Here is an 18,737-nt window from a genome sequence, read left to right on the forward strand (position 1 = left end):
CTCGTTCGAGGGACCGCCTATGATGATGATACCACAGGATGAGGCAGTGGAGGAGAGGCAGGAGATAAATCTATTTTTCCTTTTACCATGTGTTATATGAATAAAGAAATGCATATATGGTAAATTTTCCAATGTCTTCTTTGGCATAATTAAAAGCTTAAATATTCTATCTCTTGGTTAGCATTGACCATTAAACCATCTGGAGTTTTCATTTGTATTCTAGAATGGGAGAAAAACACACAGTTTTGCTTGAAGAAAAATAGAAAACCATCAGCACAGCTGTCTAAATATACTTACGCACATCTTGGGTTTGCTTATGAACATCCCTAGGGGTATGTTTTCCAGACATACTGGGTTATTCTGTGGAATTATCTGTATTTGATGCAATACACTGTCCTTGGAATAATGTGGGCATTTAGCCCTATTCTTTTCGGAGGAATAGGATCTGCAAGCACTTAGCTAAGCGGCTGTACAGTTAGATTGGAATCATTTCACACCAGAAGTCATAAGTTCTTAATATTTTTTCTTTAAGATCATGAAATGTTTCTTTTTGCCGACATCTTCACATACAAGTAATTGGAACTGATGCGTCTGTCTCCAAACTACCAGTTTTCTCTGTAAAAAAAAAAAGTTAATTATTTGAAGAAATCTGTGGTTTCCTGAGGATTGCTCGCTGCACTGTTGTTTCTTTTCATATAATTCAATGTTTTCTGTCTAGCACGTGTTCGTACAGGGACGGCAGAGTATCCATCACACTTGCAATCCTGATTGGCAAAATTATAATTGATAAAATTAATCACTGTTAAAGTTGATTGATTGTCTCAAATGTAGCAAGGAAATAGCAAAGCTACGTTCGTAAATAGCAAGAGATAAAAGAAAAAGGTGCCATGATACCAGCAACCAGAAGGACAACTGATAAAACTGCACAAAATATTTTGATAGTCCTTTCTGCTACCAACTTAGTTTTTCAGGAACTGGGAATATGGTATCAAAAATAAAATTTCTAACATAATAAATAATTGACAAAATAATGAAACTCATCTGTGTTCTTACACTTCCCTCCACAGTCCTGCTCTTTCGGGCCTGGGCTTGAGTTTTGGTACATTTCTGGCCCTTGCAATGTCTTCGCTGCTGTTGAGACTGAATCAGATGGCAGACAACAAGTAAAAGAATGTATTAGTGACACTCTGCACTGCAACTCCTAGAGTGCACCAACTGTATTCTACCAGACAGATCTGTGCACAACTCTCTGGTGGAACCACTTAATTGGCCATCCATTCACCACCAGTACATTGTGGCTGCAGTGTATCCTAGCGACAGAATATAGTACAGCCAAGACCTAGCTCTTTCAAGCCCATGTGGTGGCTGGCATGCAACAGCCACCACACATTAAAAAAATTCATGCACAGGCATCTTCCACTCTGCAATATACATGTAGTTCGGGATCCTGGAATATCAGGTCCTTCATTGAACTCATCCCTTTTTGGTCTGGAAGCAAGTCATCCTTGATACAAGGGATCGCCTAAGAAGAGATAGTACAGCAACTTGCCAAGGCTTCTTTGACAGAACCTCTCTAACCCACGACCTCCATCACCTAGAAGGACAAGGTCAGCAGACGCATGGGAACACTATCAGCTTCAAGTTCCCCTCCAAGTTACACACTATCCTGACTTGGAAATAAACCGCCATTCCTTCATGGTCGCTGGGTCAAAATGCTGGAACCTGCTATCTAACAGCAGCTAGAATAGCTTCATCACATGGACTGCAACATTTCAACAAGAAGCCTTACTACCACCCTCTCAACAGCAACTAGCAATGGGGAATAAATGCTGGCCTTGCTAGTACTGCCCATATCCCCAGAGTGAATAAAAAATAACTCCCTTGAGTTTAAAGCTGGAACAGGATTGGGGCTTGCAAAGAACTCATACCATAGTTAAACATCTCTCTTCATAAGAAATAGGAGCAGGACTAGGCATACGATCCCTCGAGCCTGCTCCACCATTCAACAAGATCATGGCTGATCTTCTACCTCAACTACACTTTCCCGTCTATCCCCATAATTCCTTGATTCCCTTAACATCCAAAAATCTGTCGATCTCAGTCTTGAATATACTCAACAGGTGAGCATTCACAGCTGTCTGAAGTAGAGAATTCCAAAGATTCACAACCCTTCGAATGATGAAATTTCTCCTCATTGCAGTTCTAAATGGCCAACCCTTAGCCTGAAACTATGATTCCTAGCTCTCGACTATTCAGCCAGGAGAAAAGCCTTCAGGTGGTATTCAATCCATTCTTATATTTGGTGGAATGCGGGGAGGGGAGATAAAAATCTTGATTTTAATGGTCGATCAAGAAAGTAACATTTGTCAGAAGTATACAGCGACTGGAAAATATATAGAAAAATAGAGGAGCAGAGGCAAATGAAGAGATAAAGGGGGGGAAATTGCCCCCTTTAAGGCCCATTACCATAATGGGGCAGGAAGGCCTTTCTGACCGAGGGCAGGCAGTGGGACCGACCCATCTGCAATTGCCTTGGGGGCGGCGGCTGGAACGGGTTTCCACCATGTCCCGTGTTTCCGCCCAGCACACCGACCCCTTTTCCACCCTACGGGAGCGCGGCCATTGCCGATCAGTGCCCCCGACAGTTTTGCGTGGCGGGAAGCTGCCAGTAGCTGGGCGGTGCGGTCGCTCTTAAAGGGGAGATCGCACTGCCGCAGCCACCATTTTGTTTTAATTGTTGGCCGACTCCTGATTCGGCCCAACAATGGCAGCCGCTGGTTTGACCGAGCCGCCAACAGGCAGCCCGGCACACCCTTTGCGGTGCCAGGTCGCTTACCATTTTAAGATATAAAGGAATGGATTTTTGGCCTTTGGGGGGTTTTTGGCGAAAACGGTAGTGATATGTGAAACTTAACATTTTCGCTAAGCTACCGTTTTTTAGCCCAAACGTTCGGCCTTTATCAGTAAGGGAGGCGCTGCACAAGCATTCACGGCGCGAACCACTGTTTTCAGCAACTTTAGTCCAGGGCAGGGAGCACTGCGAGAAAGGCCTTGGAAGGGGGGAAAAAAGGAAAATTCCAAACAATATTCCAAGACCCTTAACCATCTAACCACTGCAAAACTTTAACTTACCTTTTTGCAGGTTTTCATACTTACCACTGCTGGCAGGGCTGCACCGACAGGTTTGACCTGTCACTATTCTGGGCGCGGCGTACGGGTCGGGAGAGAGACGAAACTCGGATGCAATCGCAATTCGAGTCGTTGCAGGTCGGCACACCTCTCCCCAGTGGTACTTCAAAGCGCCGCTGCAAACAGGTACCCGAGGATCCCGCCTGGGCTTTGCGACCGGGTTTTCGCTGCGGAGGGTCAAATTGTGGCGAAAACTAGGTTGCAAACCTTGTGAAAATCCAGCCCAAAGTATTCAATTCTATATACATGCCAGACAAACTGATGTAATTGATTAATCACCTCTACCTCGATTCTCTTAAGCCTATTTTTGTCAATTTTTTTCGAACAACCTTTTTGATCCTATATCATGTGTTTTTTTTTACTTCAGTATCTACAATTAGTATATGGGAGTTGTTATATGATGTTTCATTGCCACCATTTACTATTTTCACAAGAAAGTTGATTGAACTGTGGATTGTAATTCCGAAAACATTGGCCTGGAAATTCCGGTCGGAAGCTCCCTGCGGGCAATTGCCTCCGACTGGAGAATTTTTACGAATCTACCTGGTGGTCTCGGAGGCGCCTTGGATTCCGGTGGGGAGGCCTTCTCTTCCTGCGCTGCGAAGCACATTCCCATCTGGAAAGTTCCCACGCAGAAGATGCAGTCACATCTGACTGCTCAGCCAATCGGGTAAGTATTCCACAGCTTTCTCATTAATAGCAATGAGAACTCCGTATCTACAAGTTCTCATTGCTATCAATGGGAAAAAAACCTTACACGCACGAATAAAAAATAAGAAACAGACTTCACATAATTAAGCTTAATTAAAATTAAAGTTCATAAATGCCTTAGAAAACAATATTTTCCCGATTTAAAAAAAAAAATTTGTAATTTGTGTTAAAAATAAACTTACCTTAGTGGGCAGAGTTTTTAACAATAAAATGTGTTTAATTTTATTTTATTGTGTTATGTATATTTTAAAACACTTGCGCCTGTAAAGGTAAGCTATGCGCCTGCTTTTTCAGGTGCAAGAATTTTGAGGACATTTGCTGGGCAAGATGTGCGTAAATCCTGCAATCTTGCCGTTGCAAATGTCTTCGCTCCTGATCTGTGGATGATCTGTCAAGCTCCAGCTCCAGCTTGACAGATCGGAAAAGCTGGTTTTCAGCGCATGCGCATGGTGCGCTGAAAACCGGCTTTTCCGATGCCTTCCCGGGACTGTAGAAACTTCGTACGGACCCGGGGAGGCTGGGATTTCCAGGCCATTATTGGCCCATATTTTGCTGGAGCATGGCATCTCACAATGTGCCCCGTTGGACTTTTTCCGTCGCCTTCAGCTCGAAATGTTTTTTCCCTGTAAGTTGTTGGAAGTGCGAGCTGATAGCAATGTGGTGAGGGCATCAGGGTATATGGGGCCTTGGTGAATGATGGGATCAACAGTCTAATTATTTAACCATTGAGATTTAAGGATTGAGAAAGAAACAGGAGAATTAGAGTCAAATCAGGGACAGAAAGATAAATAACGAGAGAGAAAGAAAGATTGGATTTAGAGAAAATAAGATAGATTAATAAAGAGCCAGAAAATAAGATTAATAAAATAAAAAATGTAACATTTTACATTTGTAAAATCTCTAAGAACAATTTACTACATGCAAGAATGAGCATCAACAATTTATTAAATAGTTTCCTTTCTGGGCGGGAGAGATTAATTGGCAGTGCATTAACAATTATCATTGCCATTAAAGGGGTAATTAGACTGATAAGTACGAATTTAACACGAAAATCCAACAAATGCTTTAAAATAACGGGGTGGCTGAGGGCGAGCTGCCGTTTTCGTTTGGCTAACGGAAGAGTGGCGCAAATCATCCAGCAGCTTGTGGCGATTCCCAATTCACAGGATTTCTCTTCTTCACCACAAGTTGGTGGTCGGTTGTCACATTATTAAAGGCGCGCCATTAAACTCGCCTTTATTTTGTCAGCAAAAGTTTTCACATCTGCAGTTTTAAGTAAGTGTGAAACTTCAAAATGTTGAAGAGATTTGGAGTAGCTCTAAATAGCTGTTTTTAAATTGCGTGAGACCCTGATTGACAATAAATTGAAGCTATTGTAACTAGGCTTGGTGACAATGTGTAGAGCAGATCAGATATTGGGATGCATTAAAAGGTCAGTATTCAGCCGCAATAGTGAGGTAATTCTGCCACCGCACTGAGATAATCATTGGAGCGACTGCTCATAGAAGAAATACTGTATACAACGCAAGTCACCACAGTACAAAAACGATATTTCAGCTAGTGAAAGGATGTAGAAAAAGTCAACAGGAATTATTGAGGGGATGGAGGGACTAGAGGTTCAATTTTCCCCGAGCCCGTTTTTTTTTAGCATACTTACCTGAGTTGCGCCGCTTCATTACACCAATAGATGCTCCAGAAAAAAATCTTCAGACTTTTGCCGATGTTTGGCTTCTACTCTGGACCTGTGCAGCGTGGCCAGTCACCTCGGGGGGTGGAGCCTGCGGTCTGCGCCAGAAAAATGTGCCGGGATGTCTGCGCATGCGCAGTGGCAGTTCAGCACGACCCTTGAGTGAAAGGCTGTGTTCAAACTATCTTTGAAGTGGCGAACCTGCCAGAGCGGTGCGTTCACTGCAGTGTCGAGTTCCCAGCCGACAAATTGCGCTGCATCAGGCCATGCACATCAGTACAGCGAAATGCTGCAATCACCATATTGTTGAGACTGAAGGCTGTTTGTTCAAAATACCACGGCTGAGGGAATAGTTGAGGGACTGCGTTGAAAATGGCCTCATTGTTGAAGCCACTCACACTACCTCTTTTATATTCCTTAAGGGATTAGTTACATTAGGATATACATAATATTGTGACCGTGCTTATTGTTAAAGGGGCTGTATGGCGTGCTATTGTTTTAACGGGTTGTTGGAGGGTCTGTATGCTCCCTTCCCCATCGCCCCCAGCCTCTACGTTGACTTGCCGCCACTCTGTGGCTCTGATGCCGGTCAGTTCACTCCCTCCCACGCCTAGCCCAGGCCGAGTGGCCTCCCGCACCGGCCCGCTGCCTTCCAAGGCTGAGTGCAGATAGATGAATTGGAGTTTGATGCTGAAGATACGACTTCAATTTTTTATTTCTTATAGAATTGCGGTAATTATTATTTCTTGATTATTTTAATTGTGCGAAGGATGGCTTTGCAAGTCTGTTCCCTCTGAGAAATGGTGTTTCTATTGAATGGATTTTATTTTTCAATGTCTCGTTCGTAGTTTTTAGTTTCAAATGCACTCCGCATTGATTTATTTAACATTGCTAAGGTTTGGTTGGTTCAGGTCCAGGTCCTCTCTGCTTCCCTCCCCTATCCCAGGCTGAATGGTCTCCAATGTACTTACCTGCGCCGATTTCTTTAACACTCCGCAAGGGTTTTCCCGATACGCTGGCCGAAGAAGAAATGGAATAACTATTAGCTGGCCAAAGTTGCCTAAATGGCCAGAACTGGCATAGGTGTCTGGTATCGCCCCTTCTTGAGAAAAAAAACTTACCTAAAAAATTTAACTAAGTCAGTTACCCTGGTGCAAATTGATTGGGGGAAACTGGGGATTTTTAGGTTAAGCCAGAAAAAGCAGCCTACTCCAAAAAAAAACAGAGCAAATACTGGGGAAAATTGAGCCCCTAAGGATTCAAAAAGGACTAGATAATGTAGATCACAACAAGCTGTGTCACCTTGTCCAGAACCAGATTGCATTTGAAGAACTGGTCAATTCAAAACTGATTTGTGAAAACCAGTGAGCAAGTGGTAAATGGAACAGGCTCCCTCGAGAGATGATGGAAGCAGATAGTGGTGATTCATTCAAATGAAAATTAGATAGATGTCTTTCAGAAAATAATACTTAGGAAGACATTATATGAATAATTTGAGACATAGTAAGTGTGGCGTGTTTGCCAGGAACAAGTGACTTGGAGCTATGGCTCCCAAAGCGTTCCACCAGTGGGGGTTTTCCTCGCCTCCTGTCTCGGTCTGTTATAGATCAATTGATTGCCGCAATTAGACAACAACTCCATTATTATTGTATCATTTGACTACCAAGATGGTAGATGGTGAACTAGATGGACCTTGGTCTTTTTCATCTAGCAATTCCTGTGTCGCACTCGAGCACCGCCAATTCCCAGAAGCATGGTTCTCACACAGCCAATTGCAAACTGAATGTAAAACTGTCAACAGTCAGCAAGACTGGCAGCCCAAAAGGCCCAACTGACAGTATTGTAAAATGCTGGCAATTTTACATTCAGCTTATAGCCAGCTATGTGTTTTTAGGAACCAGCTCAGGTTTTTGCACAATGTACAAGGATGTAAAAGTAACTCGTGGGAGAGTTGGAATGTAGAATGATTGTCAGCAGAAACGGAGAATGAAGGTGCTTTTATCTAAAAGTGATGTAGTTAATAAGGAATTGGGCAGTGTGAACCATCTTTAATTGAGCTTTGGCACTTCAAAAGAGGGTTCAGTGATGTCAAGTGCAATAGATCAGCCATGTGATGACTTAATTTATTTGGCATTCATTTACAGACATAAGTTGGGCACTGAGATGCATGACTGGGTATAATTAGTCTTTTTCTTAATTAAAGATTTCAGACTAGATTGTAATAGCCATTTCTAAAACTGAAGTAGCATAGCAAGGTACTGCTTCAGACATAATTCTTAATTATGGGACAATTTTTTTAAAAAATTGCCAGTTCACAAAGAAAATTTGCAATTTAAGTTTTTTTTTCCCTCCCTGGTAAGTGCCTCTGAATGTGAAATTGCCATAGAAGCTTCCATAGACATGCAAGACTTTCAAGTATGAGATAATCAAAAAATGACTATATCAGAAGCCTAGTCTCTCAAATTAATCGGGTACCCCCTCTGTGCTATTTGGAGAATTCCCCCTAACCTGTAAACCATTCATTTTAATAAGTTTGCAGTTGTTTTAACTGAGCATTACTTTTGGTAAAAAGCATTTCCCAAACTTTATATCATTTATTTGCAAAGTTGAAGTGGCACAAATCATTTTGTCACTAACACAAAGCACCATCATGGCAAAAAAGATGCACAGCTCTTCTGACTCTTCTCACTACTTAAGCAAAAAATGTTGTTCACAATTTATTTTAAAACTCTGCCCCTTTAACTAAAATTAGAGTGTAATATCTCCAAGCTTGCAGATGACACTAAACTGGGTGGCGGTGTGAGCTATGAGGAGGATGCTAAGAGACTGCAGGGTGACTTGGACAGGTTAGGCGAGTGGGCAAATACATGGCAGGTGCAGTATAATGTGGATAAATGTGAGGTTATCCATTTTGGGGGCAAAAATACGAAAGCAGAATATTATCTGAATGACGGCAGATTAGGAAAAGGGGAGGTGCAACGAGACCTGGGTGTCATGGTTCATCAGTCACTGAAAGTTGGCATGCAGGTACAGCAGGCGGTGAAGAAGGCAAATGATATGTTGGCCTTCATAGCTAGGGGATTTGAGTATAGGAGCAGGGAGGTCTTCCTGCAGTTGTACAGGGCCTTGGTGAGGCCTCACCTGGAATATTGTGTTCAGTTTTGCTCTCCTAATCTGAGGAAGGACGTTCTGGCTATTGAGGGAGTGCAGCGAAGGTTCGCCAGACTGATTCCAGGGATGGCTGGACTGACATATGAGGAGAGACTGGATCAACGGGGCCTTTATTCACTGGAATTTGGAAGGATGAGAGCGGATCTCATAGAAACGTATAAGATTCTGACGGGACTGGACAGGTTAGATGCGGGAAGAATGTTCCCGATGTTGGGGAAGTCCAGAACCAGGGGACATAGTCTTAGGATAAGGGGTAGGCCATTTAGGACTGAGATGAGGAGAAACTTCTTCACTCAGAGAGTTGTTAACCTGTGGAATTCCCTGCCGCAGAGAGTTGTTGATGCCAGTTCATTGGATATATTCAAGAGGGAATTAGATATGCCCCTTACGGCTAAAGAGATCAAGGGGTATGGAGAGAAAGCAGGAAAGGGGTACTGAGGCAATGATCAGCCATGATCTTATTGAATGGCGGTGCAGGCTCGAAGGGCCGAATGGTCTACTCTTGCACCTATTTTCTATGTTTCTATGTTAACTACTAAAAATCCAAATGGATATTTTAGCTAGAATTTGAAAAGTGAGCATAAAGAATTGTAAGCCACATCTGTAGTTTGCAGTCATATAAACACTTGGAAGGACTGCAACATACCAAATAGATTCCTTATAGAGGACCCCGCATTACACCTGAAGAATCAAACCTTCCTTGCAAACAGTGAACAATCATCACCCGCATCAGAACTGGTCATGGTAGACGCTGCCACCTTCTCCATCGATGGAAGATTAAAGGCTCCCAACATGCGGCTGTAGAGCTTCTAAACAGACCCTGGGGCACATCATTTAGCACTGCCCTCGGAGGAAATTCGCGGGCAGCCTGCAAGATATCCACGCTGTTACACTGGAAACTTTGGCCTGGATCACTGACTTATTGATATTTAGTTTTTTTTTTTGCTACTACCATACGAAAGAAGAAGGTGACCCTATAATGAAATTGCATTGACACTGTACAATGAAATGCAGATGACTGAAATATAAGGACTTTTCTAGAGAAAATATTTGTTACATAATGTGATTGCATCTGCATTATATATTGAGATTAGTCATCAATGACCCGAGCGAGAAATTTAAACTGGTTGTATATTATTGTATGGGAAATTCAATTGAAGACAATACAGGATAAATGTTCCTCTACTGGCTCCCACTCAATGCCCAATAGATGCTGTGTACGTCAGATTACATTCATAGGAGTTTACAGCACTGAAACAGGCCATTCATCATCATAGGCGGTCCCTCGAACAAGGATGACTTGTTTCCATGAGTTCACAGGTGTTTTGATGAAGGACCCGATGTTCCATTCCTGAACTCCAATTGAAGGGGTGGAAGATGCCTGTGCATGAATTTTTTTAACGTGTGGTGACCGTTGCACATCAGCCACCATACGAGCTTGACAGAGCTAGGTCTTGGTCCAGTGGCAAGAATAAACCAAGACAACTGGAGACCTATTCTACTGTACGAACCTAGCGTGCACACATATCGCAGTGTGGGCTGGCCCGTGCTGCCCCTGGGCCCTCGGCTCTTCTGGGCCCCGTGCCCTCATCTGTCGCACCTTCGCCACGATCTCTCGCCGCTCCTCCGCCACAAACATTCAGCGCAACGCGCAACAATCACTCGCCGCTCATCGGCCCCGACTTTCCCACTCCTCTGTACCTGGGCCCTGTCGATGTTCCTGCCCATGCTCCAAAACGGCGACCAGGGTTTTGATGACGTCACCCAGTGGCCCATCTCAAAAACGTCGCACATTTGGAGCAGCTCGCGCTGGAGGTTGAAGTGGTATGCCACTCCAGCTCTTTTACTTCCCAATCTGCGGAGCTGTTCTCCCGCAGGTCGGGGGGCCCCGGTGTCTCAGTCGCCTACATCCCGAAAATTAATATATTAAACAAAGAGCCTACTGCTTTATTATTTTTTAAGCTGCCATTGTTGGGCTGCCCAGATAAGAGGTACAATAAGATACCTGGGTCCCGCAGGGTTCCAGAGTCTGGCCAAAGACATTTAGGACAACTGACCCAACTAGTCTATCACTGCACCTGAAAGGAATCAGCAGCCTCACGTTCCGTGAGTAGTGGTCAGAAATTGTCTTGGTGGGGTGGTGTGTGGTTGTTAAATTGAGTTTTCAGTTAAATGTCATTGGCCAGACTCTGGAACCCTGCAGGACCCAGGTATCTTATTGTACCTCTTATCTGGGCTGGGCAACAGTGGCAGCTTGAAAAATAATAAAGCAGTAGGCTGGCATCACCCTTCCTACCTCATTGTTTAATATATTAATTCTCGGGATGTAGACGACTTTGGCAAGGCTGGCATTTACCAACCATGCCTACTTCTCTGGGAAACATTTCCAATTCTGTAGTGTGCAAAGTGTAAGGTATCAAATGTATTCTGTTTGAGAAATGCTTTCAGTGAACGCTCTATTTTGTCTGAACAGTACAGTTATGTACACAAGTTCACTTTTACAAACAAACTGTATTAGCTATGTGGAAGGATCCCATTTTAGTGTCGGTGCATTTGCCCAGATCAGGGGCTCAGGCACGCAGCAATAGGTCAACACTATCACTGAAGACCTAACAATACAGCCAGCATGACACTTAGATAACAATACAAATCTGCACTCAACATAACAGCAAGGGTCTGAGGTAATAACGAATCTAAAAAACTTTACTGTACTTTTTGTGGATATTTGTTGTCAGAACTATTACACAATACATAATTGAAATAGCTATCTCCTGTTGCCCAATCGTTTCATCTGATAAAAATATTTGTACTTATAATAGTATTTCCTAGATTGTTTATGGCCACACACAGATTAATAACTTCTGGCTGCTTTTTGTGCAGTTCTGCTAATATTGGCCCAGAAATTGCGGGCGGAGAAATAGTGGGCAGATGCCTCCGACCTGAAGAATTTCTACAAATCTACCTGTTGGCCCCGGAGTTTCAGATTCCTGGCCCTCTACGCGAAGGCCTTCATAGACGCACACGTATCCCAGGATCTTAAGAGTTTCGTACGTATCACTGGGATCACGTGGGCCGGTCCAACCTATCAGGAAAGATGTGATTGCACTGGAAAGGGTGCAGAGGAGAATGTTGCCTGGACTGGAGAACTTTGGCTATGAGGAAAGATTGGAGATGCCGGGTCTGTTTTCTTTGGAACAGAGGAGGCTGAGGGGAGACCTGATTGAGGTGTATAAAATTATGAGAGGCCTGGATAGAATCAATAAAAAGGACCTTGTTCCTTTGGCAGAGGGGTCAACAACTGAGGGGAGCATAGATTTAAAGTAATTGGGGCGAGGTATAGAGGAGATATGAGGGGAAATTTCTTTACCCAGATGGTTGTAGGGGTCTGGAACTCACTGCCTGAAAGCATGGTAGCGACAGAAACCCTCACCACATTTAAAAAATATTTGGATATGCACTTTCGAAGTGCTGTAACCTACGGACCAAGAGCTGGAAAGTGAGATTAGGCTGGATAGCTCTTGGTTGGCCGGCACGGACACGATGTGCTGAAATTGCCTCCTTCCGTGCTGTTAATTTCTGTTATCACTAACTCCGGAAATGTCACCCATTTTGGGGCGATATAGACCCCGACCGAAAGTCTAGCTCATATATGACTCTATGATCAGAGTAGGGGATTCCCATTCATACTTATGCTGATTCCGTATATACAGATTACCCCCCAAAACACAGAAACACTGAAATTAACTTTTTTTAAAAACATCACATATTTCAAATGAATAAAAATGGAATTTAATTATTTGAACCAAAAATTGCACTTTCTGAAAAGTAAATTTACATATTTTAAACAGTCTAAAAATAAACTTGCCTTATTTAGCAGGATTTTAAATGTTTACATTTTTTTTAAAATGTCCTTTTCTGTACTTTAAAAGTCTTATGCTGATAAAAGCAGGCCTTACACCTGCTTTTTTCATCGGAAGAATTTGAAGGACATTCGCTGGGCAGGAGTTGGGCAAATAGCCCGTGGAAGCCCTTTAATTTTGCATGCATGCGATCTGTGAACAGAATTTTTGACAGATCGCAAGTGCCGGGTTTAGGTGCTCCCAGAATTTGCACAGACCTCGTACACGCCCGTGGGGAGCGTGATTTCAGGCCCATTCTGTCTTATAGTCCATTGTCTTTACCTTGCTATGATTAAGGACTGAAAGAAGAATACAGATTGAATTGTAATGTTATTGGCAAGTGCCCAGGATGGGATCATAATGAATTAAAGACATTGCATTAATATAGCACCTTTCTTGTCCTCTGAGTGTCCTAAAATCCTTTACAGCTAGTGGATTACTTGTGAAGTGTTTTGTTCACAAATACAGCAGTCAATTTATGCACAGCAAAGTCCCACAAACAATAATGAAATAAATGTTAATCTGTGTAGGTATTGTTGAAGGATAAATGTTGGCTAGGACACCAGGGGAATTCCCTTCTCTTTTAAGCAGTGCCATGAGATCTTTTACATCCAGCAGGACAGTCAGCTGGACCCTCCACTGAAAGACAGCGCCTACAACAGTGCAGCACTCCCTTAGTACTGCACTGAAGTGGCAGCCGAGATTATGTACTCGTGGGCCAAAATTGGTAAACATACCGCTACACACCGCCCGCGGACCGCCCAAAAGGGCGATTTTGGTCAGAAAACAGCTACATACTGCTGACATACCGCTTGGCGGAATATTCATCGTTGACATACCGCCAAGCGGTATGCACACCATACGCCTTGCAGGACCGCTTGCAAACCGCCCAAAAAGTGTGATTTTCATTGCATACCGCTGACATACCACTGGAGCTGCATACCATCCTGGAAAAGGTGGTTTTACGTGATGGTAAGTGGTCGGGAATGGATGGAGTGCGCGCAGCCGCCATTTTGGAAATCAGGAAATGTCAGTTAAAGCGCAGCTCTGTATCTCTGAGGTGAAAAGTGATTTTTAGAGTGCGATTTTGATTGGAAAAGCTATATTTACTATTAGTGAGTCAATTATTAAGATAGAAAGACATTTTATTAATATTTTTTTTGATCACAAAATATTGTGGAAATTTAACAAGAATGGGGCCTGTGTTATCTCAGCCTGTTTTGATGACAACCTGTCTTATGGAGGAACTAGATGTGAGGAAGTTTATTGAGCAGAGTTATAAGGCTCATGGAAGAGGTCGTAGAATAATGATGAGGAGGAAGAGGCCTTACCCGCAAAGGATCTTCAGGGAGAAGTGTTCATACTTGGACCTGACCGATCAACAGTGTGTCCGAAGGCTTCGCTTCCGAAAAGAGGTCATCACAGATTTGGCAGCTCATTAAGGCAGACCCGGTCGCACCAATATTACTGTTCTCTCTGTTAAGGTGAAGGTGACTGTGGCACTTTCCTTTTATGCATGTGGCTCTTTTCAATCATCAGCTGGGGACATATGCGCTATTTCTCACTACGCTACTCATCGTGCATTCGACAGGTAACCGAAGCACTCTATGCACGCTGGACGGAATTTATAAACTTCCCAATGATGAGGGAGGCTCAGAGTTGATGGGGCTTTGTGATTTGCATGCATTGCCGGCTTCCCCAAGGTGCAGGGTGCTAGTGACTGTACCCATATTGCCCTGCAAGCATCATTACATGAGGCAGAGGTGTACCAAAACCGTAAGGGATTTCACTCCCTCAACGTGCAGCTGGTATGCGACCATACACAGCGGATAATGGCAGTGAATGCCAACTTTCCAGGAAGCACCCATGATGCGTGTATTTTGCGGGAGAGCACTGTGTCTGACCTGTTGAAGTCTGAGCCACAAGATGGATGCTGGGCGACAAAGGGTACGGCCTCGCCACCTGGCTCTTGACTCCTGTCCCTGAATTACCACAGGGGACTGCGGGACCACCTGAGGAGAGAGTGCAGGAGATGGAGGAGGAAGGAGAAGAAAATGAGGGGCAGGAGGATGACGAGGAGCTTGCAGATGAACCCATGGCACTACCCCAATACTACAGTGGAGAGCACGCAGAGCGAATGCCGCCTGCAAAATTGTTACGTCAGCAGCTCATAAATGAACTCTTTGCTTGAATGTGGAGACTGCGTTATGGGACCCTCATGATGTTAACCCAAAAGTTTGATACTGCACAAGAAATTCAATTCAAACGTTTATCTAAAAATTTTAAAAATATACACCAATTTCAAATCTTTGTAAAAATTTACAATTGTTGCAACTTTAATAAAAACTTTAACAAAACTTACAAATCTTTAATACCAATTTTAACAAACATTTTATATCTTTAATAACAAACCCTTTAGTTTCCCCGCCCACGCCGTCTGCCCCCTCCGCAGCCCTGTGGTACACCACCCTTGGGAATATTTCCCCCTTTCTGACTGCCGGCCTTCCCTTTCCCAGTGCCCGTGGGCATGGACCTCCCCGGAGTTATACCAAGCTGCCGTCCAGCACCGCATCCCAAGTGCAGTTGCTGTCGTTGGGGTGGGGAGTGAGACATTGTAGGCGCAATAACTAGGGCCTCAGCAGAAGCTCGCGATGTGGAAGGCAAGGCTTCAGAGCTGGGAGATGATGTCAGCTCCCCACCCTTAGGTGCTGTCGATCTGACTACTATGGAACATGGAGGTTCCGTGCCATGTCCCGATCCTATCGATTGCCCCATGGCTTCGATCATGTCGGCGGTTCACTCTATCGCCGATCGTGCACAACCTTTCCTCCGATTGCTGCTCTGATAGATCTGTAATGTTAGTGGCTATTGTGGCCATGGCCTTGAGCAGCTCTCGACCTATGTCGACGTTGGCCTGTGACAGACGCACCATGTCCTGGTACACGCCAACAGAACCGACCTTTCCTGCACCAACCTCCGTTGCTGCGGCAAAGGCGCTGCAACACTGGGGGTGCCTTGCTGCGCACGGCTTGGTCCGGCAGAATCAGAGGAGCCATGGGGGAATCCCCTGAATACAGACTTTGTGGAGGATGTTCCAGCTGTCCCACTTGGAGCTGGTGTATCCTCCTCCATCTCCACCTCCACTAGCTGCTGGATTAGCGGCTCTTCCTCGTCAGGAGAGGGCTAGGTGACGCCAGAGGTGGAGGCAGTGGGTCTGTCGTCATTGTCACTGTGATCTGAATCATCGGAGTCTGGAAGTACAAAACAACAATTAAAAATGCTTGGCAGCAGGGAAGGGGTGAGGGTTACATTAGTACATAGCACAGTGACTTATCACAGTCTTACTTAAATGTCCACCACTGCTGCAGTACTGTATTACATATTGCAGACACAATAAATATATGCATTGCGTTACATGCCCCCAACATTGCAGTACATCACATGAGGCCAACATTGCAGTGCAATAAACTTACATTACATTACATCAGGCCAACATTACAGTTACAGTTAGATTACTTGACATGATAGGGCCGCAACACCGACTGCATTTTATTCAACTTATCATCTTGTGTGTTTGGGTCAGCTCCAATGCCGGTGGTGGCACAGTTGCTATCCCCAACCAGGGACAAGGCACGGATTTCAATATCAGTAAGCGGCTCCTGGGTTGTGGGGTCGCCCCCCGGCGACACTGATCGGCCGCTATTGCAGGTGTCTTCCTCTGCAGAAAGTAAAATAAATCAAAGTATAAATCGTCAATCTATTTAACATGGCACACACACACACACACACACGCACACAAAAAAAACCCACTGCATTGATCCTCTTGTCATTGTCTGAAAAGCACAAATACGTTGCCGTAACCTTAAGATGAGTAACATCATCCGTGTGACACTGAACCTACATTTACATGGCACATGGGGGTGGGAGTGGCGCGGGGGGCATAAATAAAATCATTACTTACTCTTGCTACCCTCATCAGGTCGTTCCACCTCTTACGGCACCTTTCCCCGGTGCGTACCATCTTTTTGAGGATACAGCCTCCCCGACCTCTTTTGGGGGGGGCTTTCCATGACCACCCTTGGTGAGGTCGGAGTATCGCTCTGTGATGTGCTCCAGAAGGGCAGGGAACTCCATTTCATCAAAGGCAGGCGCCCTCAACCTCCTCTCCTCGATATTCCTGCGCTTGGAGGTTTTCTTTAACATTGGCATAATTTTTTTCTTGGTATTAATTTTCCCTTCTTAAATATCTGTCCTTGTGTTGTACCAATTTATTTCCACTGTGCTATCTATTTTCAAACTCATTGGCCTTCAACTACCTTGCTGCTCCTTCTCACTCTCTCTCCTCCTCAACTCACTGCACATGCGTGGGTGACCCCTGACCCCCGAAATCGCGGGTAAAACGCTTGTGAAAGAAAATTGGGGGGAAAAAATTTCCTCATGCGCAGTTCCGTGCTGCACCACCCATCGAATAGAGAGTCAATCTTGATCGACTACTAAGATGCTTGCTGCTCGATGCAGACTGCTGACATACTGCCGAAAATGTTTTCAACAATTTTGCCGACTTTGGTCTTGGCGGTATGCCGGCGGTATGAAACGACATACCGCCGAAAAATGGATGGACCAGCGGTATCTACCAATTTCAGGCCCTTGGTGTAGAATGGGGTTTGAAGCTACAATCTTTTGACTCAGTTGTGAAAGTGATCGCAATTGAGCCAAGCTGACACTAAAAGTAAAATTATTTTTCAACAGCACCCTCCCCACCACCCCCCCGCAAAAAAAAAACCCACACAGAATAATGCATTTAAATCATTTACGCCACGGACACTTGGGCACTGGCACCAGTACTGGGGAAAGGGGGAGCTATTCCATCGGGAGGGGCTCCACTTAAACACATAAACCGGGCTTGGACCATGTCCTGGCGAATCGAATAACTAGGGCTGTAGATAGGGCCTTAAAATAAAAATTTGGGGAGGGGAAATATAAATATCTAAAGAGAAAAGTCAATACAATAGAGCAGTGTAGCTATTTGGGTACAAATAAGCAGTGTGAGACAGGAAGGGACAGAGAGTTTAATTGCAGCAGAGAATAAGGTCAAAGCAGGAAATAATGGTAAAATAAAATTGAAGGTTCATTATCTGAATGCAAGGAGCATTCATAATAAGATAGACAAACTAGTGGCACAAATAGAGATAAATGGGTTTAATCTAATAGCCATACAGAGACGTGGTTGCAAGGTGACCAAGGTTGGGAACTAAATGTTCCAGGGTACTTGACATTTTGAAAAGACAGGCAGAATGATAAAGGAGGGTGGGATGTAGTCTTAATAATAAAGGATGACATAAGGACAGTGGAGAGAAAGGACCTTGGCTTGAAAGATCAGGAAGTAGAATCAGTATGGGTGAAGATAAGGAATAACAAGGGACAGAAAACACTGGTGGGAGTAGTATATAGCCCCCCTAGCAGTAGCTATACAATTGGACTGACTATTAATCAGGAAATAGTAGGAGCTTGTAACAAAGGTAATGCAATAATTATGGGGGACTTTAATCTTCTTGTAGACTGGACAAATCAAATTGGTAAAGGTAGTCTGGAAGACGAGTTAATGGAATACATTCAGGACAGTTGCCGAGAACAATACGTCATGGAACCAACCAGGGAACAGGCTATTTTAGATCTTGTATTGTGTAATGAAACAGGGTTAATTAGCAATCTCATAGTAAAGGTTCCTTTGGGGCAGAGTGATCATAATATGATAGAATTTCACATTATATTTGAGAGTGACTTGCCTAAGTCTGAATCTAGAGTCTTAACCTTAAAGAAAGCCAATTACATAGGTATGAAGAGCGAGTTAGCTAAGGTAGATTGGAAAAATAGATTAAAAGGTATGGTAATAATGGCTAGCATTTAAAGAAATATTTCCTAATTCTCAACAAAAATACATTGTGTTGAGAAAAAAAACTCCACAGGTAAAGTGATCCATCTGTGGCTAACTAAAGAAGTTAAGGAAAGCATTAGATTGAAAGAAGAAGCTTATAATGTTGCGAAGAATAGTATTAAACTGAGGATTTGGAGAGTTTCAG

At 43.8% G+C, this 18,737-nt stretch overlaps 2 protein-coding genes across 2 annotated transcripts in view; one reads left to right on the forward strand and one right to left on the reverse strand.

The window, feature by feature from the left end:
* LOC139266982 (collagen alpha-2(IV) chain-like) overlaps positions 1-13,485 on the reverse strand; it is a 160,909-nt gene extending 147,424 nt beyond the window's left edge. Inside the window, exons 1-3 of the mRNA XM_070884621.1 lie at positions 13,467-13,485; positions 11,721-11,840; positions 11,119-11,223 (exon numbers count right to left, since the gene is read on the reverse strand). Coding sequence (XP_070740722.1) covers positions 11,119-11,223; positions 11,721-11,840; positions 13,467-13,485 — 244 coding nt within the window. The remainder of the gene's footprint in view (positions 1-11,118; positions 11,224-11,720; positions 11,841-13,466) is intronic.
* Positions 1-18,737, forward strand: part of nt5dc1 (5'-nucleotidase domain containing 1) — a 796,921-nt gene that overhangs the window by 330,465 nt on the left and 447,719 nt on the right. The window lies entirely within an intron of this gene.

Source organism: Pristiophorus japonicus, chromosome 7, assembly GCF_044704955.1.
Source record: "Pristiophorus japonicus isolate sPriJap1 chromosome 7, sPriJap1.hap1, whole genome shotgun sequence".
Lineage (NCBI taxonomy): Eukaryota > Metazoa > Chordata > Chondrichthyes > Pristiophoridae > Pristiophorus > Pristiophorus japonicus.